We start from the raw sequence: 21,493 nt of genomic DNA, 5'->3' as shown, positions 1-21,493 counted from the left end.
GGCATTTTGAATGAGGAGGTTTATATGTCTCAACCTCCAGGGTTTGAGGATTCTAAGTACCCCTATATGGTTAGCCTTTCAACAATCTTGCCCTTTATCGGAGTGTGGTTGGTGCTTTACAATATCTTATTTTTACTAGACCTGATATAGCATTATCTGTGCATCAGGTTAGTCAGTTTATGCAAGCTCCAATGATATCTTATTTCACTGCAGTTAAACGTATTTTGAGGCATCTCAAAGGGTCTTTGTCTCAAGGGATTAATTATAGTAAAGAAGAGTTGTTTCTAAAAGCCTTTAGTGATGCTGATTAGCCTGGGGCCCCAATGATAAGCACTATACTATAGGTTTGGTTGCTTTTCTTGGCAACAATCTCATCTCTTGGTTTTCAAAGAAGTAGCAAACCGTTTCTCGTTCATCCATTGAAGCTGAATATAGAGCTTTGTCTTCAACAACTGCTAAATTGGAATGGATTCAACAGTTACTTACATTTTTGCAACTCAAAATTTCAGATCCTCGAATACTGTTTTGTGATAATATGTCTGCTATAACACTATCTTTTAATCCAGTAAACCATTAGCGGACTAAACACATTGAAGTTGATGTTCACTTCGTGCGAGAAAGGGTTGCAAGCAAGAAGCTACTGGTACAATTTGTTTCTCCTTCTTAACAGTTTGCAGACATCTTAACGAAAAGACTCAGTGCACCTCTCTTCAGTACACATTGCAACAACCTCATGCTTGGTTCATCCAAACCTGGGCTTGAGGGGGGATGTTAGAGTATATACTCAAGTCATTAGGATTGTGACATCTGTCAATGTATGAAAGGCTAGATTACAATAGTTGGTTAGTTAGTTAGTCCAAGTTGTATGGATTTAAAAGATAAGGATAAAATGTAACAGAATCTTGCACAAGATATAGGGGTGATTGTATTGATCAAATTCAGTAAGGAAAATACATGCAAAGATTTCTTTCTCTCCCTAAAAACTCTCGCTCTCTTTCTGTTCTCCTTCTTTGATCTTATTCTTCATAAGTCTCTCTAATCTTCTATGTACAATACAGAGTATTACTGTACTATGGTTAACATGCATTTCTCTTCTCATTTTTAGGCAATAATTTCAATCCCATTTTGTCTTTTTTTTTTTCGTTCTTTTTTTGGGGCAACAATCTCATTCTCAATCCCCTTATGTTGAGGGATCCCTCAAATAAGTTTATCTGAGATTCTAAGGAATCTTTTGTGGGGCCAACTCCACATTGTATTTTGATGATTCAACCTTTCACCTTTAAGGTTTTCCTTTGAAGATCTCATTTCTACTAAAAATACTGAAATCCAAATCTTAAAATACAAAAAATATCCATGTAGACCAAAGAGAATAAAGTTGCCTATATTGTGTACTCGATTCCTCGTAATGTCTCTCTTTTTCCCCAGCCCCAAATTCGATTCCCACTTGGGTGGTTCAAGTTTTTCTTTTCTCAAAATTATTTTAGTTGAAGCCTATATATTTTGGGGGGAAAAGTTGGTTTCATACTTGCAAAAGCAAGCAAGGGTATTTCGTTGTTGTTTTTTCTAATATTTTATTTAGTACAATATGATTTTGTTTAACTCGACAATCCATATATCCTTCACATATAACGACCCTTTGTCATTGAAGATCTTGCCACAATCCAAACATACCAAACCATATAAAACAAAATTAAAGTTGTTGGTTCTTCTCATCTTCTATTTTTAAATGGGAAATTTTTTTACATATTAATTTAAAGTGATTTGTCATATTAATTTTTTAAAATTTTCGTATTATTTCAGCTTATTCTTTTAAGTTTTTTTTTATCCAAATAAGTTGTGTTCAAGGTTATTTTAGACTTTTGACCTCTTTCCACATTTTTTTGTACAAAAATATATATACACACTAAAGAGTGAATGAATAAATTGATTTCAGACTTTTGACCTCTGTGTTTAAATGTCCTCTATGATACAAACCTCGAAATTTTTGCTAGTAGAAAAATATGATGCATTCGTTTCAAAAGCATATAATGAACTACTTAAAAAGTATATTACTCTCAAAAACATGAAGTTTAGCTAATTGCAATCTTTGAGAATTCAACGTGGTCAATCATGTAGATAAAAGAAGTGTTGAAATGTCCAAAACTATCTTGAAGGGTAGTGGGGAGTTGAAATGTCAGAAATAACCTTATAACAAGTCATGTGCAATGCCATATCACTTATTTGGGATAAAAAAACTTAAGGCAATTAGTATGATATGACAAATTAATGATTTAGAAAAGTTGATATAACAAATCGCTGAAAATTTTTAGTCTATATGACAAATTGAAATAGATGTATAAGTTCATATGACAAATTGAAAATTTTTCCCTTCTTAAATTATTGTCCCATTCCAATAAAAATGGGTCACAGTTTGTTGTCCCCGTTTTTGTATTTCATTTGTGTCTAGTCCTTAATTGGTTGAAATATGTCCATCCACTTAAACCAAAACTTAAAACCAAGTTTAAATATATCAAAATACAGAAATAAAAATACATAAACAAACAGGCAACATCACCAGCCACCTCGGTCACTTGTGTCCTCCTCATCATCCTGTAGAATTATTAGAGAGACGAGCCAACGACTTACTCCAACAACACCGATACTATCCACAACTTGATAATTACCACTTGCCCAATCCGTCAAGTGTGATGTTTTATCACAAAAGGCCTTGGTATTAGTTGGAGTGGGATTATAGTATTTAAACTCCTCTTTTCTCATAGATATGGTAGATGTGGAACATTTCAACATGCCCTCTCACGTGGGTCCCAATTAGTGGGTCAAACGTGAGAGATGCACACATCGACAACCATGTGGAGCCAAGGGGACTCACCCAACATGCGGTGTCACAGCCCGTCCTGAAATATTAGTTTCGATGGTGTGAAATGTCTAAATTGCCCTAGGACATTGAGTTTGTTATATGGTGTTGTGGCTAAGTTTGGGTTTAAACTTAATTGGTTAGTTCCTAAGTTTTTGGAACTTAAAGTTAGTAATTTTTGGTTGTGATTAGTGACCCAAATTGGACCACACACACACACACCCACACCTCTCGTTGACCTTTCTCTCTCCTCCCTTTCTCGGATCTTCTTCCATTTCTGTACAACCTGTACGGATAACCCTCAAACCTTCACTTCCAGTCGCGGATCGAAGCTGGGGAAGTGATCTTTGGGTTCTTTGCAAGCCCATGAGCTTATCCATACCATTTTTGGTAAGTGAAACCCTCGAAAACCCAAGAACTCAGAATTTCAATTTTGATGCACTGTTCATGTGGTTGTAATTATGGACGTTTCAGGTGATTTGAAGCTTGTAGAAAGTTTTAAAACATCCCTACAAAGCTCGGAGAAGAAAAACCAAGTAAATTGGACGTCGAGATCGTGAAATTGACGAGTTTTAAGTTTGGCCGGATTTTCGTGGATTTTTCCGGCAAGATCTCGTGAGTTTTAGGTCCTAAAACAGGTAAGGGAATGTTCTACAAGTTAAGAGCTTCAATTTGGTACTAATTTCATGAAATTTGGATGAAAAACGACTAAGTTATAAAATTTTAAAGTTTTTCCAGTTTTTCCGGCGACGGAGACGGTTCGGCGAGCCAAGGAAGGAGACGACAAAATATTCTGTCAAGTTTGACGGAATATTTCAACGGTGTCAGGTTAGTTTTAATGGTATATGCTACTTTTTAATGGAATATTCCCTAACGCCGTTACGGTTACCATTAGTGTGCACGGCACGTGCCCGCCCGTGGCGGGTCAGAAATTTTTTCTAAAAATATGGGGATGTTCGTGAGGTTGTGTAGATCACGTTGGCATATTCAAACATCCCATTTGATCAATGTATGAGAAGTTATTAGCTAGTGTTGGTTATGTGCTTAAAATTAACGTTTTTATAGTTGTTTCGCATATAGGGGAGACTTATCTTGAGGACGAGCGCAGTCAAGGGCGACTCGGGGGCTACGACCCTTCGACATACCAGTGAGTGGACTTTTGGTTTTAAGTATATATGTATATGCTTGATATTTTCCCAGAAAATGCATTTAAATGAGTTATGCTTTGAAAATGCCATGCTTATTGATTTATGCTTAAACCATGAGTTAGAATTGTATGAATAATATAAAATTGTGGTGCTGTGGACGCTCAGGTAAGCCCAGGTGAATTTCTGAATTGTGAATGTGAATAACGGTTATGATTAATTGAGAAGCATATAGCTCATAAACCTGCACCCTGTGTGATTGTGATTTAGTCAGAGATATGGTACATGCCTGTTTATAATGTCACCTCCCGCACCCTATGCTCATATTGGATTCAATTTAGGTGCACAGTCTTGTCGTACAGACCATCATAGGTGGTTCCGACTCGTAGGTGACTAGCGATTTATCGCCTAGCTATCATGAGAGTGTAGTATTGAGCATAATTATATTACACCCAGTCTTGTCGTACAAATCCTTTTAGTGGTTCCAACTTATGTGCAGTGTAGTGCCGTATAGGTCATTGTAGTGACTCCGGCTAAATTGACTAATGAGCTATGAATTCAGCCGTACATACTTCTATAGGGGTTCCGGCTAATATGTTGTTTTCCATGAATTTATTCTCACCTGAGTTACTTATTCTATTTTATGTTTTGGTATGGCATACTTATGAATATGAAGATGTGAAGCATGATTTGAATCGATATATACATATATATTTACGCATATGTTTATATTCTATTTCTGGGAAAATTATACATGTTTTACGGCGAGGGGTTAGAGCGTTTGATAATGAAATGATTTTGAAAGCTTTGTTTTTGCCCACTCACATATTTTGTTTTGCGCCGCTCCAAGTTTTAGGTAGACTTGTTGTTGGTGGCATTGAGGATCTCGGCGGTTCTGACAAAATAAAATATTTGTAAGACATCTTCTGGTACTGTATAACTAGTACTTGTCATACTGGACTGCACCTAGAATTTCTATGCTCTGATTAGGAGTATTTACACTTGTATCTCACTCCTAGCACTTCATGTTTATTAGTGCACATTAGTAGCTTTTGGTTTTTATTTATTCGTATATTTCTTATCTTTATTGCTTTCGCACTGTGCACATGGCTACGTCACCCTCACGTGACGGCCAGCATGCCTCGATCTCAGTCGGGGTGTGTCACGCCGGGCCAAGGGACCCACCATCATCGCAAGCGGCCAAGAGGACCCACCTATCACTTGGCAGTACGGTACGACTTTGCTCCCTGGCTCTGATACCATGTAGAATTATCAAAGAGATGGGTCAACGACCTACTTCAACAACACCGATATTATCCTCAACTTGGTAATTACCACATGCCCACTCCACCAGGTGTAGAGTTTTATCATAAAATGTCTCGGTATTAGTTGGAATGGGATTAGGGTACTTAAACTCTTCTATTACTCATAGATACGGGTTGGACATTTCAACACCCTTTCCCATCCCAATGATTCCTTCTACAACCACAATTTACCACACCACAGCTTCTCACTCACATAACAATACTCCCCGTACCCCTGTCCCAGATAATAATGGGAAGATGAGTTATTCATATATCTTATGAATTAAAAAGAGAGAAATCAGATTGAGAAACTATAACAAATTGAAACCCATAAACCACAATTATCAAACTCAAGTTCGACGAATGATCAAGAAGGGAGGAGACGCAGGATGAGGAGGTGGTTGTGATGGTGGTTGAAGGAAAGGTGGATAACTGAATGGGGTTTGGATGTGGCTCATGTGATGGTTGGACATTTGTAAAGAGACGAAGGAATAGTGGACGGTAAGGTGAGGTGACCATCAAAGTCGTATGAGGGATTTGAGTGGCTACTATGCTTCCCCAGCTTTTTATTTTTGGTCTTTGTTATTGTTTTATTATTCATTAACAATGTTACTTTCTGAGTTAATGGACGGAACACATATCAAATAATTAGAAATCAGACACAAAAAGGGATAGCATACGCACAATCATTCAAATGTTTTTCAATTTTCTCAAATTAATTAATTAATTAATTATAAAACTAAAGAAATGTTACGCGACTCTTTCAAAAATATGACTCTATGTTACCTTATATTTTTTGTATAATGTTTTATACATGAAAAATCTCATTTTTAACAAAGCCCCCTTAACATTACCATAAAACTATATTCTAAAATAAAAACCAGACACTAGTCACACAACTGCTCCATGAAATTTTCAAACAGACGCTGCTGTGCTGACTAATTCTTTCACGCCCAAATCCTAACTTGGATTTGTTCTGCTATAATACAAATAAAATATAAGAAAATAGTGTTTCATGCAGTCATGCTGCACTGAAATTTGTATCGCTTGGGAAGAAGACAAACCCTATCAAGTTTCGATTATAATTATAATTATAATAATCAATTTATTCCTAGGTAGTTTAATAATAATCCCGAGATTAAAATATTCCAAGAATATCTACCTGAAAATAAGATGTAATGATAGCAGAATATGTTGAAAACTCCACTAACTCCAAATCCAAAGCCTGCACCTGCTGCAACAACTTTGGCTTTTACATCAGTCAGACAGTTCAGATTGCACAATCCATGAAACATCACTGTCTCTCTCTCTCTCTCTCTCTCTCCTCTTTTCTCGAATACGGAAATGAATGGATGATTCTTTGGCAACCTCGCAAGTTTCTTGGCAAGACAAATGAGGTAATCTTCGAAAAATAAGATTTTCTATAAAATTTTCCGTTAATTTATATTTTTTTTGCACAATTTTTATAATATTAATATAAAAATTAAGGAAAAATTACATAATAACCCCTCATATTTGAGATTTATTACAACCCTATACAACATCATTAAAACATTTCACTTTCATACCTCACATACTATTTTATTTCAAAATAATACATCTGTTAGATTTTCCATCCGTTGATCCTTTAAACACTGACGTAGTTACCACATTTGTGCCACGTGACTACCAAATGTGTGCTACGTGGCAAAAATTTTTTTTTTTTTAAAACCTAAATCTTCTAAATTAAAAAAAAAAAAAAAAAAAAAGGAGTTGAAACCTTATCCCCTCTCTTCCTCCTCTCTTCTCCCTGAAACCCCCAAACCCAGAAACCTTATCCCCCTACTCCTCCTCTCTTCTTCCCCCTGCAACCCAAAAAAAAAAACCCTTCAGTTCGTCTTTCCCCCCTCCTCTTCCCCTCTCTTCTCACCCATCTTCATCTTCTTCCCCCGACCCCTTACCTGCAACCCAGAAAAGAATAAAAAATAAATAAAAAAAAGAACCCAGATCTTGTCTACGTCGCCTTAGCCAGGTTCGTGAGGTGGGAGGAATTGGTGTGGATTTAACGAGTGGGGGTGTGTAGGGGTGGTTTCGGTACGGTTACCGTACCAAAACCCTTGTACCAATTACCATACCAAAATTTCGGTTTGGTAAAATCTATTACCATTACCGTACCAAACTTTCGGTATACCGAAGTTTGGTAAGTTTGGTTGGCATGGTATGGCAATGGTAATTGCCATTTTGTTTTGGGACAAAATATGTTTTTGTTTTTTTAACCCAATTCAAGGGCAAAACTTTTTTTTTTGTACCTTTATCTCATACATTATAGATTAAATTCATCTATTATTCATCATTCACAATTCACACACATAATAATTCAAATGAAGCATCAAGATTCATCATGAAAATTAAGCTTACAATCCAAATAGAAGTTACGAACCAAAACAAATAGAAGTTAACAATCCAAATAGAAATTAAAGTTTCAAACCAAATGAAAATTGGAAGTAAACTTCAAAAAAGAGAATTCATTGATCAGTTATTCAAGCTTGAGATGTCGAAGCTTTTGGAGGAGGCATTGAACTTGTAGAAGATTGAGTTTGTGTCAAGCCTACATTACAAACAAAGAAAACATATTAATTAGTAGCAAGAAGAATTAAAGTTGAAAACCATTTAATAACAAATTTACTAAAAAAATTAAAGCATATCTTTCTTGTTTTCTCTTCTTCTATTTCCTTGTAAAATTGAAGCATATCTTCCGTTGGTCCTTGTAGAAGTTTACTCCACCTGCCCTAAGCCAACCACTAGTACACACTAGTGCCTCCATTATTTTAGGAGTCAAGGATACCCTAAAAGGGTTCACAACCCTCCTCCCTAGACTAAATGTATTTTCACTAGCAACAGTAGAAGTGGGGGTTACAAACATATTTTGGCTATTTGTGAAAGAATTAGGAACTCTTTTGTGTTTGATTTCCACAATTTTAAGAGATCAAAGTCACCAACAACAATGCTAATATAAGTAGGGTTTTATTTTCAAATTATTGGAATATTATAAATATGTGTTATATAATTATGTATTATATAAATTATAAATTATATTGTATTTTCGGTATGGTACGGTAATACCGTGGTAATGGTATCCATTACCAATACCGTACCATGAAATTTCGGTACGGTACAATACCGTACCATTATCGATTGGTACAAAAAAATTGGCACAAAATCGGTATGGCACGGTTGGCAATTCGGTTGGCATGGCAATTTGGCAAAAAAATCCACCCCTAGGGGTGTGTAGAGGAGGGAAGAGGGTGGGTGCGGAGGGAGGAATGTGGGTTTCTGGGTGAGGTGGGTCGTGGGGGAGGGAGGGTCTCCAGGGGGGAGGTTTCTTTCTGGGTTTCTGGTTTGGGGGGGTTCACGGGGGTGGGGGTTTTCTTTCAGCTTTTGATTTTTTTTTTTTTTTTTTTTTAGAAGATTCAGGTTTTAAAAAATTTTAAAAATTATTATTTTTGCCACGTGGCACACATTTGGCAACCACGTGGCACAAATGTGCCAGCCACGTCAGCGCTTAACGGATCAATGGATGGAAAATATAATAGAAGTATTATTTTGAAATAAAATAGTACGTAATGTATGAAAATGAAATATTTTAAAGATGTTGTATGGGCTTGTTGTAATAAACCTTAAACCTGAGGCGTATTATGTAATTTACCCAAAAACTAATGTTAAATTGTAAAGAATATACAAAAATTCCACTTTAAAAAAATCTCTTCAATATTTATCTTCTCGACAAACAAAGAGGAATTCTATCTCGCAAAAATCAGTGTCTCGGAAAAAATATATTTTCAATTATGTATCCTGCTTAAAAGATGTTTTGTTTGTGTTAAAAAATATCGATTGGTCCAAGAAATGTTCACCAGGAGATGGAATGGTGACAAAAAAATCTCTCACAAATATAAGATTTCATTGGTTTATCAACCAATAAAAGGTAGATGGAGAAACAAAAGATATATAACTTAGTACAAGCTTAAAAGCACTAAAACTGACATTTAAGTCTCTGATAATTAAGTGAACAAATTAAATTGAAACCTATGCTTTTCTCTTAATTTTTGTTTCTTGCTGATCACCAACACACTAATTAAAAAACCTAGCTGCTCAAGGGTTTTGTTACACTAGGGGAGTTGTGTGCACAAGTCCATGCTGCCAAGATGAAGCAATCCCGTTCCAGCTCTCTCTTCCTGAATCATACTCGTGATTCCCATTCCCCACCATGTTTGCATGATGATCTCCACCGTTCATCTGCCATGGAAAACCCCACAAAACTCTGTTGCTGCTCTCACTTTGTGCATTGAACAGTTCTTGCTTCATTGTTGTAACCGTCACTGCGTTGGTGGTTGAGGTGGTGGTGGCTTCTTCAAATGGGTGATGGATTCCCATTCCTCCGCCACAATCTTCCACCTCACCCAAATTCCCATTACCATTCCCAAACCCATAGTTATACAAGTTCTGGAAATTACCATTGTGTGACTCAAGAAACCCAGTCCTGAGTCCATCAAGAAACCCAGGAGCTGAATTAGGGTTTCCAAGAATGTTATGATCATCAAACCCTAACTGCCCACCACATGACTGCTGCCTTTGGAGCCTAGCAAATGCAAGGGTGAGGTCATTTGAATCATAACCTAGACCTGGGAGTGGGTTGGAATTGGGCGTGAGCGGTTGCTCCTGAGCTCGCTTCGCCGCCGAAGACGATCTCTTGTTCTTCCTGCACCCTCCACCCACAGGAACATTCCTGAGGGTACCACCTTTGGTCCAGTACCTTCTGCAGGACTTGCAGAAGTACCTAGGCTGAGAGAGGCTGTAGTTGTTGTAGTAGCAGAATTTTGTGTTCGTGGAGTCACATCTCGGACATTTTAGAGCTTGTTCTGGCTGAGGCCTGGGCTTCCTGTCTTGCTGCTGCTGTTGGGATTTTGAGCCGACCAGCATGTCCAGTGAATGAGTTGACATTTCCTGAATTATCGAGGGGAAAATTCAAAAAGTTAGAAAATTGGGAATTTAAGGGACAATTACGTGTCGAGACATAGTGTGCTAGCTAGATAGATATATTCGAAGCTTTGCTTTGAAGTTACATATCTTGCATTCACATGTATTGTGCAGGCGAATGTGTATGACGATGATGACGGCTTGTGATGGTTTTAGACTGTGAATCTGAAGTATACGTTCAAAAACTCGAGCGGTCCAAATTGAGAGAGTATGAACTCATAGAAGGTCATAGAAGTGAATGTAATTATTATAGCAGCAACATCATTTCATGTTTGCGTGCTTTTTCAGTTTACTATTTCACCAAAAAGAAACAAACAAAATATCATTATACCGATCAAGAATGAAAATTCAACCCAGAAGGAAAAAAATCAACTGTAAAAAAAAAGAAACCGACTATGTATTGAATTTTTCTTAGAAGAAGAAACATCATTCATAAATAACATAAGATACAGCTCAAATAAAGATAAAAAATTCTTTTTCTGGAAAATTTAAGAACTAATCCAACCCAAAGCGCTTCTTATTTGAAAATTGTACCCAAAACCCAACAGAATCAGCTACCAACTCATAACAATCAAGGTAAGTCAAATTTATTTAAAAGAGAAAATTAATTTTAAGTGAAAATTTAAAGAAAGTAAGGACTACCATCCTATAATATTATTGGAAACTATATAAAAGAAACACAACAAAACAGAAAGCAGCTTCTGAGAATCCTGATGAAATATCCTACCTGTTGTTGTTGTCGTCCACTTGAAGGATCCATTAGTTCATGCAATCAATCAAGCACTCCACAATTTGCAAGAAGAAAACTGGCTTTTAGAGGGAGAAAGAAAGAGATGGTGATTGAAGAGTAGAGAGAGAGAGAGATTGATTGAAGGGTAGAGAGAAAGAGAGAGAGTTTCTGGATTAGAGAGAGAGAGAGAGAATTCACATGCAGGTGAGGTAATAGAGAAGCTCAAGTCACACCCCAACTCTCCAATCCAATATATAACCAAGCAAACCCAATCTAGAGAGAGAAAGAGAGACAGATAGAGTTTTGATCCCGTACAGGAAGGGAGATAATCGATGAGGTCGCAGACAAAGTGTGTGTGTTTCGTGTACGCGGTGGTTGCATTGAGAAAATTCGAGTCCCACCTTCTGTGCACTGCAACGGTTTCATATATAGTGAGGCCACACTAACACACCTCAGAGTCTCTCCGCTGCGCCAGCCCCCACTAGCTTCAGCTGCTACTTCCATCCCATTCTCCTGTGGGCCCCGATCTCGCGTGGATGCAACTATTTTGCAGGGCCCCACCACCACTACTACTATTTTTATTTACAATTTTCTTATTGCTAACCTCATTCTTGGAAATTTTCTTTGTGACTGAAATACGAGTGATACATCACGTGTTTTTATGTAAATTGTGAAAAATTTTATTTTTTAAGTTATTAACTTTTTAACATATATATTCTACCATTTATTTTATATATTAATACATAATGTACCTTCTAGTATGCCGATCATACTGAAAAATCTTTCCGGGATCCTGCCGTATATCCATCGCTCTCCCCCCAATTCCTCGCCTCCTTCTCGAACTCGTCACTCGTTTTCCTGCAATGTGCTGCTGCACAATCCTCGTGTTCCAAAAAACACACCAAAATTACATTAAATATTAAAAATTAAAAATTGTCAAAAACCCAAGAAAAACAGAGATTTTGGGTAGGTGATTTTGGATTGTAGTGGTGAAGGGGTGGTCCCCACAGAACAATGATGCACTATTTTTATTCTTTATTTTGTAATATGAATGACTTATATAGTATATGTTAATTGGTATTTTCCTATGTAAAAAATTACTCCAGATATGGTGTGTTATTATTGAATTAGAACATTATACGATAGAGAAATTCTTTTGCAAGTGAGACTCACATGCGTTGATAAGTCTTATTTTTATACAAGAAATGACACAAATGATAATACAGATAAGTGTAATTTTACTCAAATTCTTACGACATTATTATTAAATTCGAACGTCTTGTCTTTTTTTGTAATTTGATCTTGTAATAGTGAATGGTTGTTTGTGCCTGTTTATTTTTACTGTGGTTGTCTTCGTTGAAGGTTCTTATGATATGGACCGTATGATGAGGTTGGGACCGGCCGGTGGAGAGAACACTGCTGATTATGACGCACAGACACAGAGATTGTGGATCTTCGTTTCATTTTCTTTTATCTTATTACTAAAGATTTGTTTCAGAAGTGTTTTTAAACAACTAAAAAAAATTTTAGAGAAAATTTTATCACAAGAGTTAAAATTAATCGGTGAGGTGCCTAAAATGAATTGCTCATAGCTACCTAAAGAGAGTGTTTTTTTTTTAACTAGAAAATAAAGAAAAGAAATAGGTAACTATAATTTTGCATTTTTCTGGTTGGTCTTGTGGTAGTTGTGGTCCAATCTTTGTTGAGAAGAATTTTGTGACAAGTCGTAATCAACCCTAAAGCAATAGCACTACAATTAACGAGCATTATTTTGTACCCACTGGTACTTGTTTTACGGCTGGTTTGGCATCTGTCTGTGTATTTATGTCTAATTGTAACGCAATTGGTTGTACTTTGCTTAATGCATTTGCAACCTAGTTTGACAGCCATAGATTAGTTTGATTGTGGTAATATACACAATACAGCTCTAATGTCATTAATTCAGTAGAATTATGTGCATTGAACTAAAACTTAATGAAGAAGAATTCTCGAGAAAATGAAATTGACGAGTGGTGGATTGTCCAAGTGAATATGGTATTTCTATTTATTTTATTACATCTTGCGTTTGAAGTCTTCTCTCTCTTAATGCCAAAATGATACTCTTACCATATATTTGTACTATCATTTGCACTCTCTTTCTAATTAAAGATGAGACCCACATGGTTGGTAGATCTATTAGAGGGACTAGGATTCTCTCCCCTCCTCTTTCCATCATTTTCCATCCCCTCCTCTCACATTCTTTTATTTTGTCTTTCTCTTGCTATAAAAAATTAATATAAGATGTTGACGTGGTTTAACCATGACTATTCAAATAGGAGGAGAGGGAGGGGGAGGGAAGGGGAGGGAAAAAGGAAGGGAAAGAAGCCTAATCCCTATTAAAGAGATGGTCGTTGAAATTAAGTCTCACATTAATGGAAGAATGGACCTTGCATGGTATCACTAGTTTTAGGTTTCCTCTTCCTGGTAAAACCCTAGCCTCCTTCACCCTTCCTCAATTCTTTGCCGTCCCTCCTAAGGTCCAATTCCTCAAATTTTTTATTTTGTGCCGTGCCCACCTACTCCATATTCCACCATAAACAAATTGGTAATATGGAGGGTAACTCAACTTACTTATAAGCCCATGCAAGGTTCCTTCTCAATGTGGGATTCATTTTCAACAAGCCCCCTCATTTGTGGTGAATTTTCAAGTCTAACACGTGGACAACACAACGGGGTGACGTGGAATTTTCAAGTCTAACACGTGGACAACACAACGGGGTGACGTGGAGCGCTTGTGGCCGTTTGGTTTCACATGTAGGGCAACCTGCTCTGATACCATGAAGAAAGTTGAGGTTCCACCATAAAACTAATTGGCAATATGAGGAGTAGCCCAACTTATTTATAAGCACATGCAAGATCTCTCCTCCCATCAATGTGGGATTCATTCTCAACAATAACACAAATTATCGTACAAATATGTGTTAAGTGTAACATTACTCCTCTTAATGTAGTTTAGAGTATAAAAATAGCTTGTAATTAAAAAAAAAAACATATACAAAATTGATTCGTGAATTTCAAATATAAGCTCATTGGACAAGGCAATGCGTCAGCATGCACGCAAGTTTGAGCTCTCTCCCAGTATATTAATTATAGCATTTTCGAATATGGCATTGTTCATATATACGCATTGTTATAGAACCCCATCTTGGTTTTTCTTTCCTAATGTTGTTTGGCAAGCTGAAATTTTTGTCTATGTGACCTAATTAGAATTTATACGTAATGCTACTAATTCATTGTTTTATAACAACCCGTTAATTAACCACATTCAATAGTTCATAAATATATGAAACCGTATCATAGAATAAAATCAACATAATCAATGATGCATATAAAACTCACTAACAAGAAAACATTTTTCTTAATCCATGCACCTTTGTCAGGTTAAACAATTTTAGCCTGCAAAAGTGCAATATCGAGCCCAGATCAGATCAAATACTAGCTCAAAAACCAAATATTGTCTTTTTGCTCTGCCAAAAAATTTAAACAAATGTAATTAAAATCTGCTTCTATAGAGGAAAGTTCTTGATTTCTGCAGCATATCGCCTCTAATTACATGTGTTTGTGTACTAACAATTTCACACTCATCATGAAAGTATACAGTTTAATTCAAGTGTGTGAGACTTGTCTGTTTTCTTGAAATCAATGCCTCATTCTAAATTACCTAGCTGAACTCGAAACACCGTATCACTATCACAGTATTGTCTTGATTTAATATCATCATACCATATGAAGTGAGATTAACGTGACATTATGTTATTAGATCATAGCGCCAACCGGACGGTCTACCTGATCCAAATAAAGTTGCTCCTCACTCTCACGAAACACCAAACAAATTCTTCTTTGTTTTGTAATATTCTTGAATAGTAAGCTTTATTGACATCAAAATCACATATGACTAAAGCATGTTTGGATGCTACGTATGAAAACGAAACAATTTTTTGTCGTTTTTCACGGTCTAACATCAACTTTCTTGCTCTAGAATTAAAGTCTAGCTAGAGTCATCATTCCTTAATGTATATTATTAGCTCACTAATTGGCTTGATTTATTAAACAAATTTAAATCAAGCTCATCATTTTCCCGATTTTGTTATCCACATGCAACCCACTTATGATGGTAGATCGATCATCCAATCAGGTGATGATCTAACGGTTGGTATCTAGCCATCTTTACATGTGTAGAAATATTTTCCATTTATGGAAAAATATTCTTGGAGTAGCTAGCGGGAAACACAATGTTCCAACAAGATTTCAAGTATATTTTGCATGTTAAAATCTGTCAGAAACAATATAATAAACAAACAATGATTGCGACCACCATGATTTAACCTTTGGATCCTATGAAACAAAACGTTTGGCTTCAATTGGCTCCAACAATCCATTCCGAGAAAGAACATTGATCACCATTTTTATAATTAATTAAGGTAGTTAAGGGTTGAATAAGATAATTAATTCGATGGGAAAGGAATTTAAACATCGAACTTTCAGCGCATTGCGAATGAATAAATACGTTTAACCGCTTCAGTTGCAATTTGCAAATATGTTGCATTTGATATTGCTTGATGTATATGTAGTTAAATAAAAAATTCTACAAAACTTCGGTATATGACATACGACAAATGAATGAATGTTGAATGTGTTCAATAAAAAAATCAACAACCTAAAATATGACAACTAAACATCTCGTACTATAAACCAGTACATACTAATAAAATATAAATCACTAATTTGAAAGTTTTATAAACTAGATTGAATAATATAATTTTTTTTAAAACAAAAAAGGACTGGCCGGTGGTTTTCCACGGAAGTTCACTCTTCCAGGGGCCTGGAAGACACATAAGGAAACTCAACCTCTCTCTGATCATCATTGTGTAATTCACCAAAATTAGAAATTAAACTCATAATATACCCTGTAGAATACACATTTAAAATTCATTCCCAATTGTCGAGTCACCAAGTAGTTTGAATATTACGATTCACAAGCAAGCATTAGCACTCTTTGGGTGCAAATGCAAACATTGCGATGGGGCCGGGGAAGAAATGTGGGGCTAAATTTTGAAATGAATATCAGTCAAGTTAGTTGACCGGTCAAATGGAACGGTCAAAGAAAATGCTGAAGGGAGCAAAATTTAGAAAAAAGAAGTAAAGTGGGATAGGAAACTGTGCCTGCTGGGACAAAAATGATAGATCGTAAAAATATAGGAGGAAGAGGAGGTGGTGGAGATTGCATCTTGTGTGAAGAAAAGAATCTAGCATGCATTCTCACTAAAAGACTTTGTTGGTCGAAAGAACAATTGGCAATGAACACGTTTTGGGGTTTAGTTTTCAAATGGTGAGACTTTTAATTCGATTGGCTATGGAGAAATTTTTTAATGATGTGATACTATTTGATATTGGATTTGTTAATTAAGTTCAGCTTTTCACGATTGTGTATTTTGGTTAAGCCACGGTGATTTTAACTTTATTTATAAAGGAAAACTAATGAAAGGGGTTTGAAAACTTTGAGTTTTAACGATAAGGACAAAATAAAGGGTAAAATGAATAGTACCATGATTGATTTTTTAGTGTAAAAATGTGGTTTTTCTTTAAAATGAACAGTACCGGGAGCTTTTCGTTAAAGTTCCCTTATTTATAATTGTTTTCAAACTTTGAGATTGTTATTATCCTCTTAAAATTATGAATTTACGTGCATTATCAATTAGTCTAGCTCACTCAATTTTTATTGAACTGTTTAAACGTTTTGCTTGACATTTTGGAAAATCGTCGCCTTTGGTTTGTGTCATAACTGAACATTGATTTCTTGATTTGGCACCACATTGTTCTTAATGCAAATTATATCCAATGAAATTATGATATGCTTGACTTATCCTTCTCCAAACATTACCCGTTCGAAATTAGAGCACGCAATTTCCTCCCAAATTACGTGACTTATTCTGAAACAATTTCGATAAATGTCAAGCATTATATTTAGTTTGCACAAGTGCCATTTTGAATTGAAGTTTCAAGTTTTATAAACGCGAGGGTGATTATACTCACTAAAGCAAATGTTCTACCAAAATTCAAATTCCTTTTTGTAATATAAACTAAAATACTTTGGAATAAAGTATATATAAATAATTGAAAAAGTTTGGAAGTAACGGAATCTTTTTTGGTAAACTTGGAAGTAATGCAATGGAAGTTGGAAGTGTGAACAAAGTAGAGGCTCGTTGCTGGAAATTACCAGATGCGGGGGATAAGAGTCGACTTGGGGAAGCAAAGAAACAAGTAGGGACAGCTGTGAGTGATATGGTCGGCGTAGGTGGGTTCCACCGGATAATGTCCCGCCCCCCTTTGATTCTGACACGTGGCACCAATAATGCGGCTACGAGACGAATATTTCAGTTTACGAGGAAAGTACACCGCACAGCACTGTGACGCGCAGCAGTCCCTACGCCTCATCTGTCATGCCCTACTGGGCCGCCTTAGTGGGCTTTGCACGTAGGCCCCACACTTTTCCTCCCTTATCAAGCAAAGAATGTGCGATTCCACCCAATTGTTTTTAATTTTTGAATATCGCGTCGAATGTATTTGTTAAGAGTGTTATACAAGAAAAAAGAGATGTTTGAATAATACTGTTTAAAAATATTTTTTCACTATTTATCTGTTATTCATATTTTTTTCTTCTATTTCTTTTATTAATTCTTATTAGGTATTCGATTTTGGTCTATTGTTGTCCTAAGCTTAGTTACATTGTCATGCGCTTTACTGTCCGAATAGCATAACGTAATTAGTTTGAGATAATGTTAATAAAATATTCGTGTCAAACATCGGGATAAAACAAATTAACAAATTTTAACAACGGTTAAGACAGCCATATGTTTATTGAATACATATGAGTGACTAATTAATATAGAAGTTGATTATTTTGTTAGAATGTGATACTTAATAACGAGAAGTAAAATGAATAATTTCGATTATGAGATGTCGAAAATAACAAATGTATTTATCCTTTCTGTTTTGTGATGGACCTGATGGTTAGGAGTGCAACTTGGGTTGGGTTGGGTTGGGCCAGTCTGAACCCACTCATGTCCAATCTGACTTTAAATTCGAACAAATGGGTTTAGTTAGTTATAACCCGTCCGAACCCAACCCAATTTCTACTCGTTCATTGATTTCATTGAGTTTGGTTGATCATTTGCATGTCCATCCCCAACCCAATCCAACCCAAACCCAATCTAACCAAATTGTAACCCATATCAATTAATGCTCATACTACACCCAAGTGAACCAAGTTCAAAAACCAACGCCCTTTCTAATATTTTTTTTGATAAATTACCCTTTATAATTACTTAAGCTATTAGGGACCAAGAGACTTTGATTAGTCAATTCATATTCGTAGTCTCTAAATCCTAAAGTTTTATAGTATATTGATTTATGAAATTAAAGTTAGCCAGCTTTGATGCTCTACTTGGCTTAATTTTTTTTGCAATTCTTGGAAACTAAGTTGTTATAAGATTAAACTTGAAAAAGTTGGGTAACCCGAACCCAACTCAAGTAAACCTTAACCCAATTAAACCCGAGCCCAAATGAACCTGAATGAAACTCAACTCGAACCCAAGCTCAAATTGTAAAAGTTGGATTAGGATTGGGTAAATCTTCAAACCTGTCCAAGTTGCACCCCTTCTGAAGGTAGAGAAGAGGTTTTAGTTGGTTATTTGGCACGTGGGAATAACGGTGGGAAGTCACACAGGTCACGAGAACAGAACGGGTAGAAGTCATCATGGCCTGAATGGAGCTGAGAATCTGAGATCATGAGAGAGAGGATTCAGTAACGGATTGGGGTTTTGTCGGACTCGAAGAAACGGATCGGTTTTGGAATATGTTACGGACAAGAGTCCAAATTTGATTTAACTTACGAGGTTTTGATAACTTATAATTCAATACTGCATTTCATGATCTTAGCTTAAACTTGATGCATGTATGTACATCATGCAGGTTGATACAGCCAAATTCATCCCATCCCTCACTAAAAAATGACAACATTAAACTGCATAAATTATAAATGTGATGCATGTAACGTATAATTTTACCTATAAGGTAAATAAAATTTGAATAATACGTACGTTGGTAAGTTCGTTGTTACTCGTTAATGTCAACTCAGATTGAACTTTCCATTTAATTTTCCTCAAATTTAAACTAACTAGAGTAATTGACATGATTTGATAAGAAAATGCTCAAAGTTTACGGCTGAGAATCTGTTTGGGCCCAAAATAACAGTTTGGGCCGAGGGAGGAATCACTTTTGGCCCGGGAAGACGTACGGCGAGAGGGTCGTAGGACGTTCAGCTCATGGGCTTCCAAGCCTAGGTCGGTTAAATCAGAATGCAAGTCGAGTCCTAATACAATAGGGACCCTTGACGAGATCTGTAAAACTAGAAGGCGAATCCAGCTCAGTTAAGGACTAGATTCGAGTCCTAGTAGAGATAGGACTGATCGAGGTAATCCGGAGAGGGAAACCTAGTTCAAGTAGGATTGGAACTCGGGCTCGGTGTTCTGCTACTATAAATACAAGACATTCAGCAATGGAAAAGCCCCCACAAAATCAATACAAAATTGCCCTGCGCAAACTCTCACAACTTGTGATTTTTCTTTTTTCCTTTTTTCGCTGACACATCTTCCGTTGGCATCAACAGCACTGTGGAAGCAACCGGTGATATCTTAAGTCGGCATAGATAGCTCTGTCACCGTAGAGTCAGTCGATCTCGCAGTATCTTCCGTTGGCATCAACAGCACTGCGGTGAGAACGATTGATTACCTATCCAAGTCTCGGTCGAGAAGGGTTTCTAAATCCTTATTGGTCGAGGTCATCTCATCAGCCTTCTCGGCGAAGTGAGGTGTTACAGTTATTACATTCGGCACATTGAAAGCCGAATTTGATATTGAACTTCGTAAGAATAGTAACCTTGTCTTCAGGTTCGAGAGCCCAAGAGGCCGAGACGTGTTCCTTTCTCGGCCGCAATCGCAAGACGCAGAAGTCAGTAGCGCGACCCAACGCAACATCAACAAATTTACTCCTCGGCCGAGCTCGGCCGACGAGTTGGCACGCCCCGCAATCACCGAAGGACGTAGTTAGCTTAGAATATATTCGGCCTGCGCGCCACGTAGGCTTTGTAATTTCTAGGGTCAACATTTTGGCACGCCCAGTGGGACCCAGTGCTAAACTACGAAGTTCATGCCAATTGAAACACGATCGGTAAAAAAGAAAACAGCTATGGGAAAGTCGACAGCCGATTTACCGAGTCAGAGCATAGGACAGAGTGTGCCACAGGCGCAGAATCCTCTTAGCGTTGGTAAACCTGAGTCCACGAGCGCGACTCGCCGAGAGAGAGAACTTAATCTCGGCGGTCAACTCCGTGGTTTAGAGATCCCTAACAGAAACACATGCGTTCTCAATGAAGGGATAATAGAGGAATGTGACGAGGATGGTGGTGAAGGATCAGACCCACCAACGAGGTCGTTTCTCCGAAAGCGACTGGACGAGCAGTCTCGGTCAGTCGAGCAGACGTTCAGTCGAGGCATTGACAAGCTGCAGGACGCGATACTCAGTGCCAATGATCGGCAAACCAAGCTGCTCGAAATGCTGGTTAGCCAAGTTGGTGGCAGCAGGCCTTTCGATCTTCGCCAACCTTGTTTACCAGAAAACAACCCGGCACCGATTGTACCGGCCGGGCCTATTCCTGCCCTGCTCAAACCAATTAACTTGGAGAAAGGAGGATGGTCGAATAGTAGGTCAGACGGGACCGACCAGAGGGTCGAAGCAACACTTGTTGATATGACCGAAGTTCAGCGGATGATTGACTCGGCCATGAAGAAAGGGCCGAAGTTTCCTAAGTTTATTCATCCGTACCCAGCTTACGTGGAATCGTTTGGGTACCCGAAGGGTTTCAAGATCCCAGATTTTAGTCTTTTTGCCGGTGAATCGTCTTTATCTTCGTTGGAGCACGTGGCTCGTTTCACTGCGCAATGCGGAGATGTCAATAGTGACTTTCATAAGTTACGGCTATTCAACTTCTCATTGACCGGCTCGGCATTTGCTTGGTACATTAATCTAACCCCCAATTCCGTCCAGAACTGGGAAGAGTTGGTCGAGAAGTTCCATGAGCAGTTTTATCGACCAGGGATGGAGATGTCAGTTTCTTCATTAGCAAGGATGGCTCAGGCATCTGATGAATCACCAATGGACTATCTCACTAGGTTCAAATCGGCCCGGAATTGGTGCCGAGTGCCCTTACCCGAAGTCGAATTCGTCAGGCTTGCTTTGAACGGCCTCGACGTCGAATATAAAAAGAAATTCCTGGGGGCAAACTTTCGGGACATGTATGAATTAGCCCAGCATGTTGAACAGTACGACTACTTGCTCCTTGAGGAGAAGG

General features: G+C 37.3%; 1 protein-coding gene across 1 annotated transcript; it reads right to left on the bottom strand.

Annotated features, from left to right (window-relative positions):
* Positions 1-9,269: 9,269 nt before the first annotated feature.
* LOC103421955 (dof zinc finger protein DOF2.1-like) lies at positions 9,270-11,522 on the bottom strand. Its single transcript, XM_008359998.4, has 2 exons — positions 11,044-11,522; positions 9,270-10,283 (listed from the first exon to the last, which is right to left on the bottom strand). The coding sequence occupies exons 1-2, from the start codon at positions 11,074-11,076 to the stop codon at positions 9,444-9,446; spliced, it is 873 nt and encodes a 290-aa protein (XP_008358220.1). The 5' UTR covers positions 11,077-11,522; the 3' UTR covers positions 9,270-9,443.
* Positions 11,523-21,493: the final 9,971 nt, after the last annotated feature.

This window comes from Malus domestica, chromosome 03 (genome assembly GCF_042453785.1).
Source record: "Malus domestica chromosome 03, GDT2T_hap1".
Lineage (NCBI taxonomy): Eukaryota > Viridiplantae > Streptophyta > Magnoliopsida > Rosales > Rosaceae > Malus > Malus domestica.
The sequence above is the reverse complement of the archived record's forward strand: the minus strand, read 5'-3'. Positions and strand labels throughout refer to the sequence as shown.

Coding starts and splice junctions, on each gene's coding strand:
- LOC103421955 (XM_008359998.4), bottom strand. CDS start 11,076: ATGGATCCTTCAAGTGGACGACAACAACAACAG. Junction 10,284..11,043: donor GTGGACGACAACAACAACAG/GTAGGATATTTC, acceptor TCGATAATTCAG/GAAATGTCAACTCATTCACT.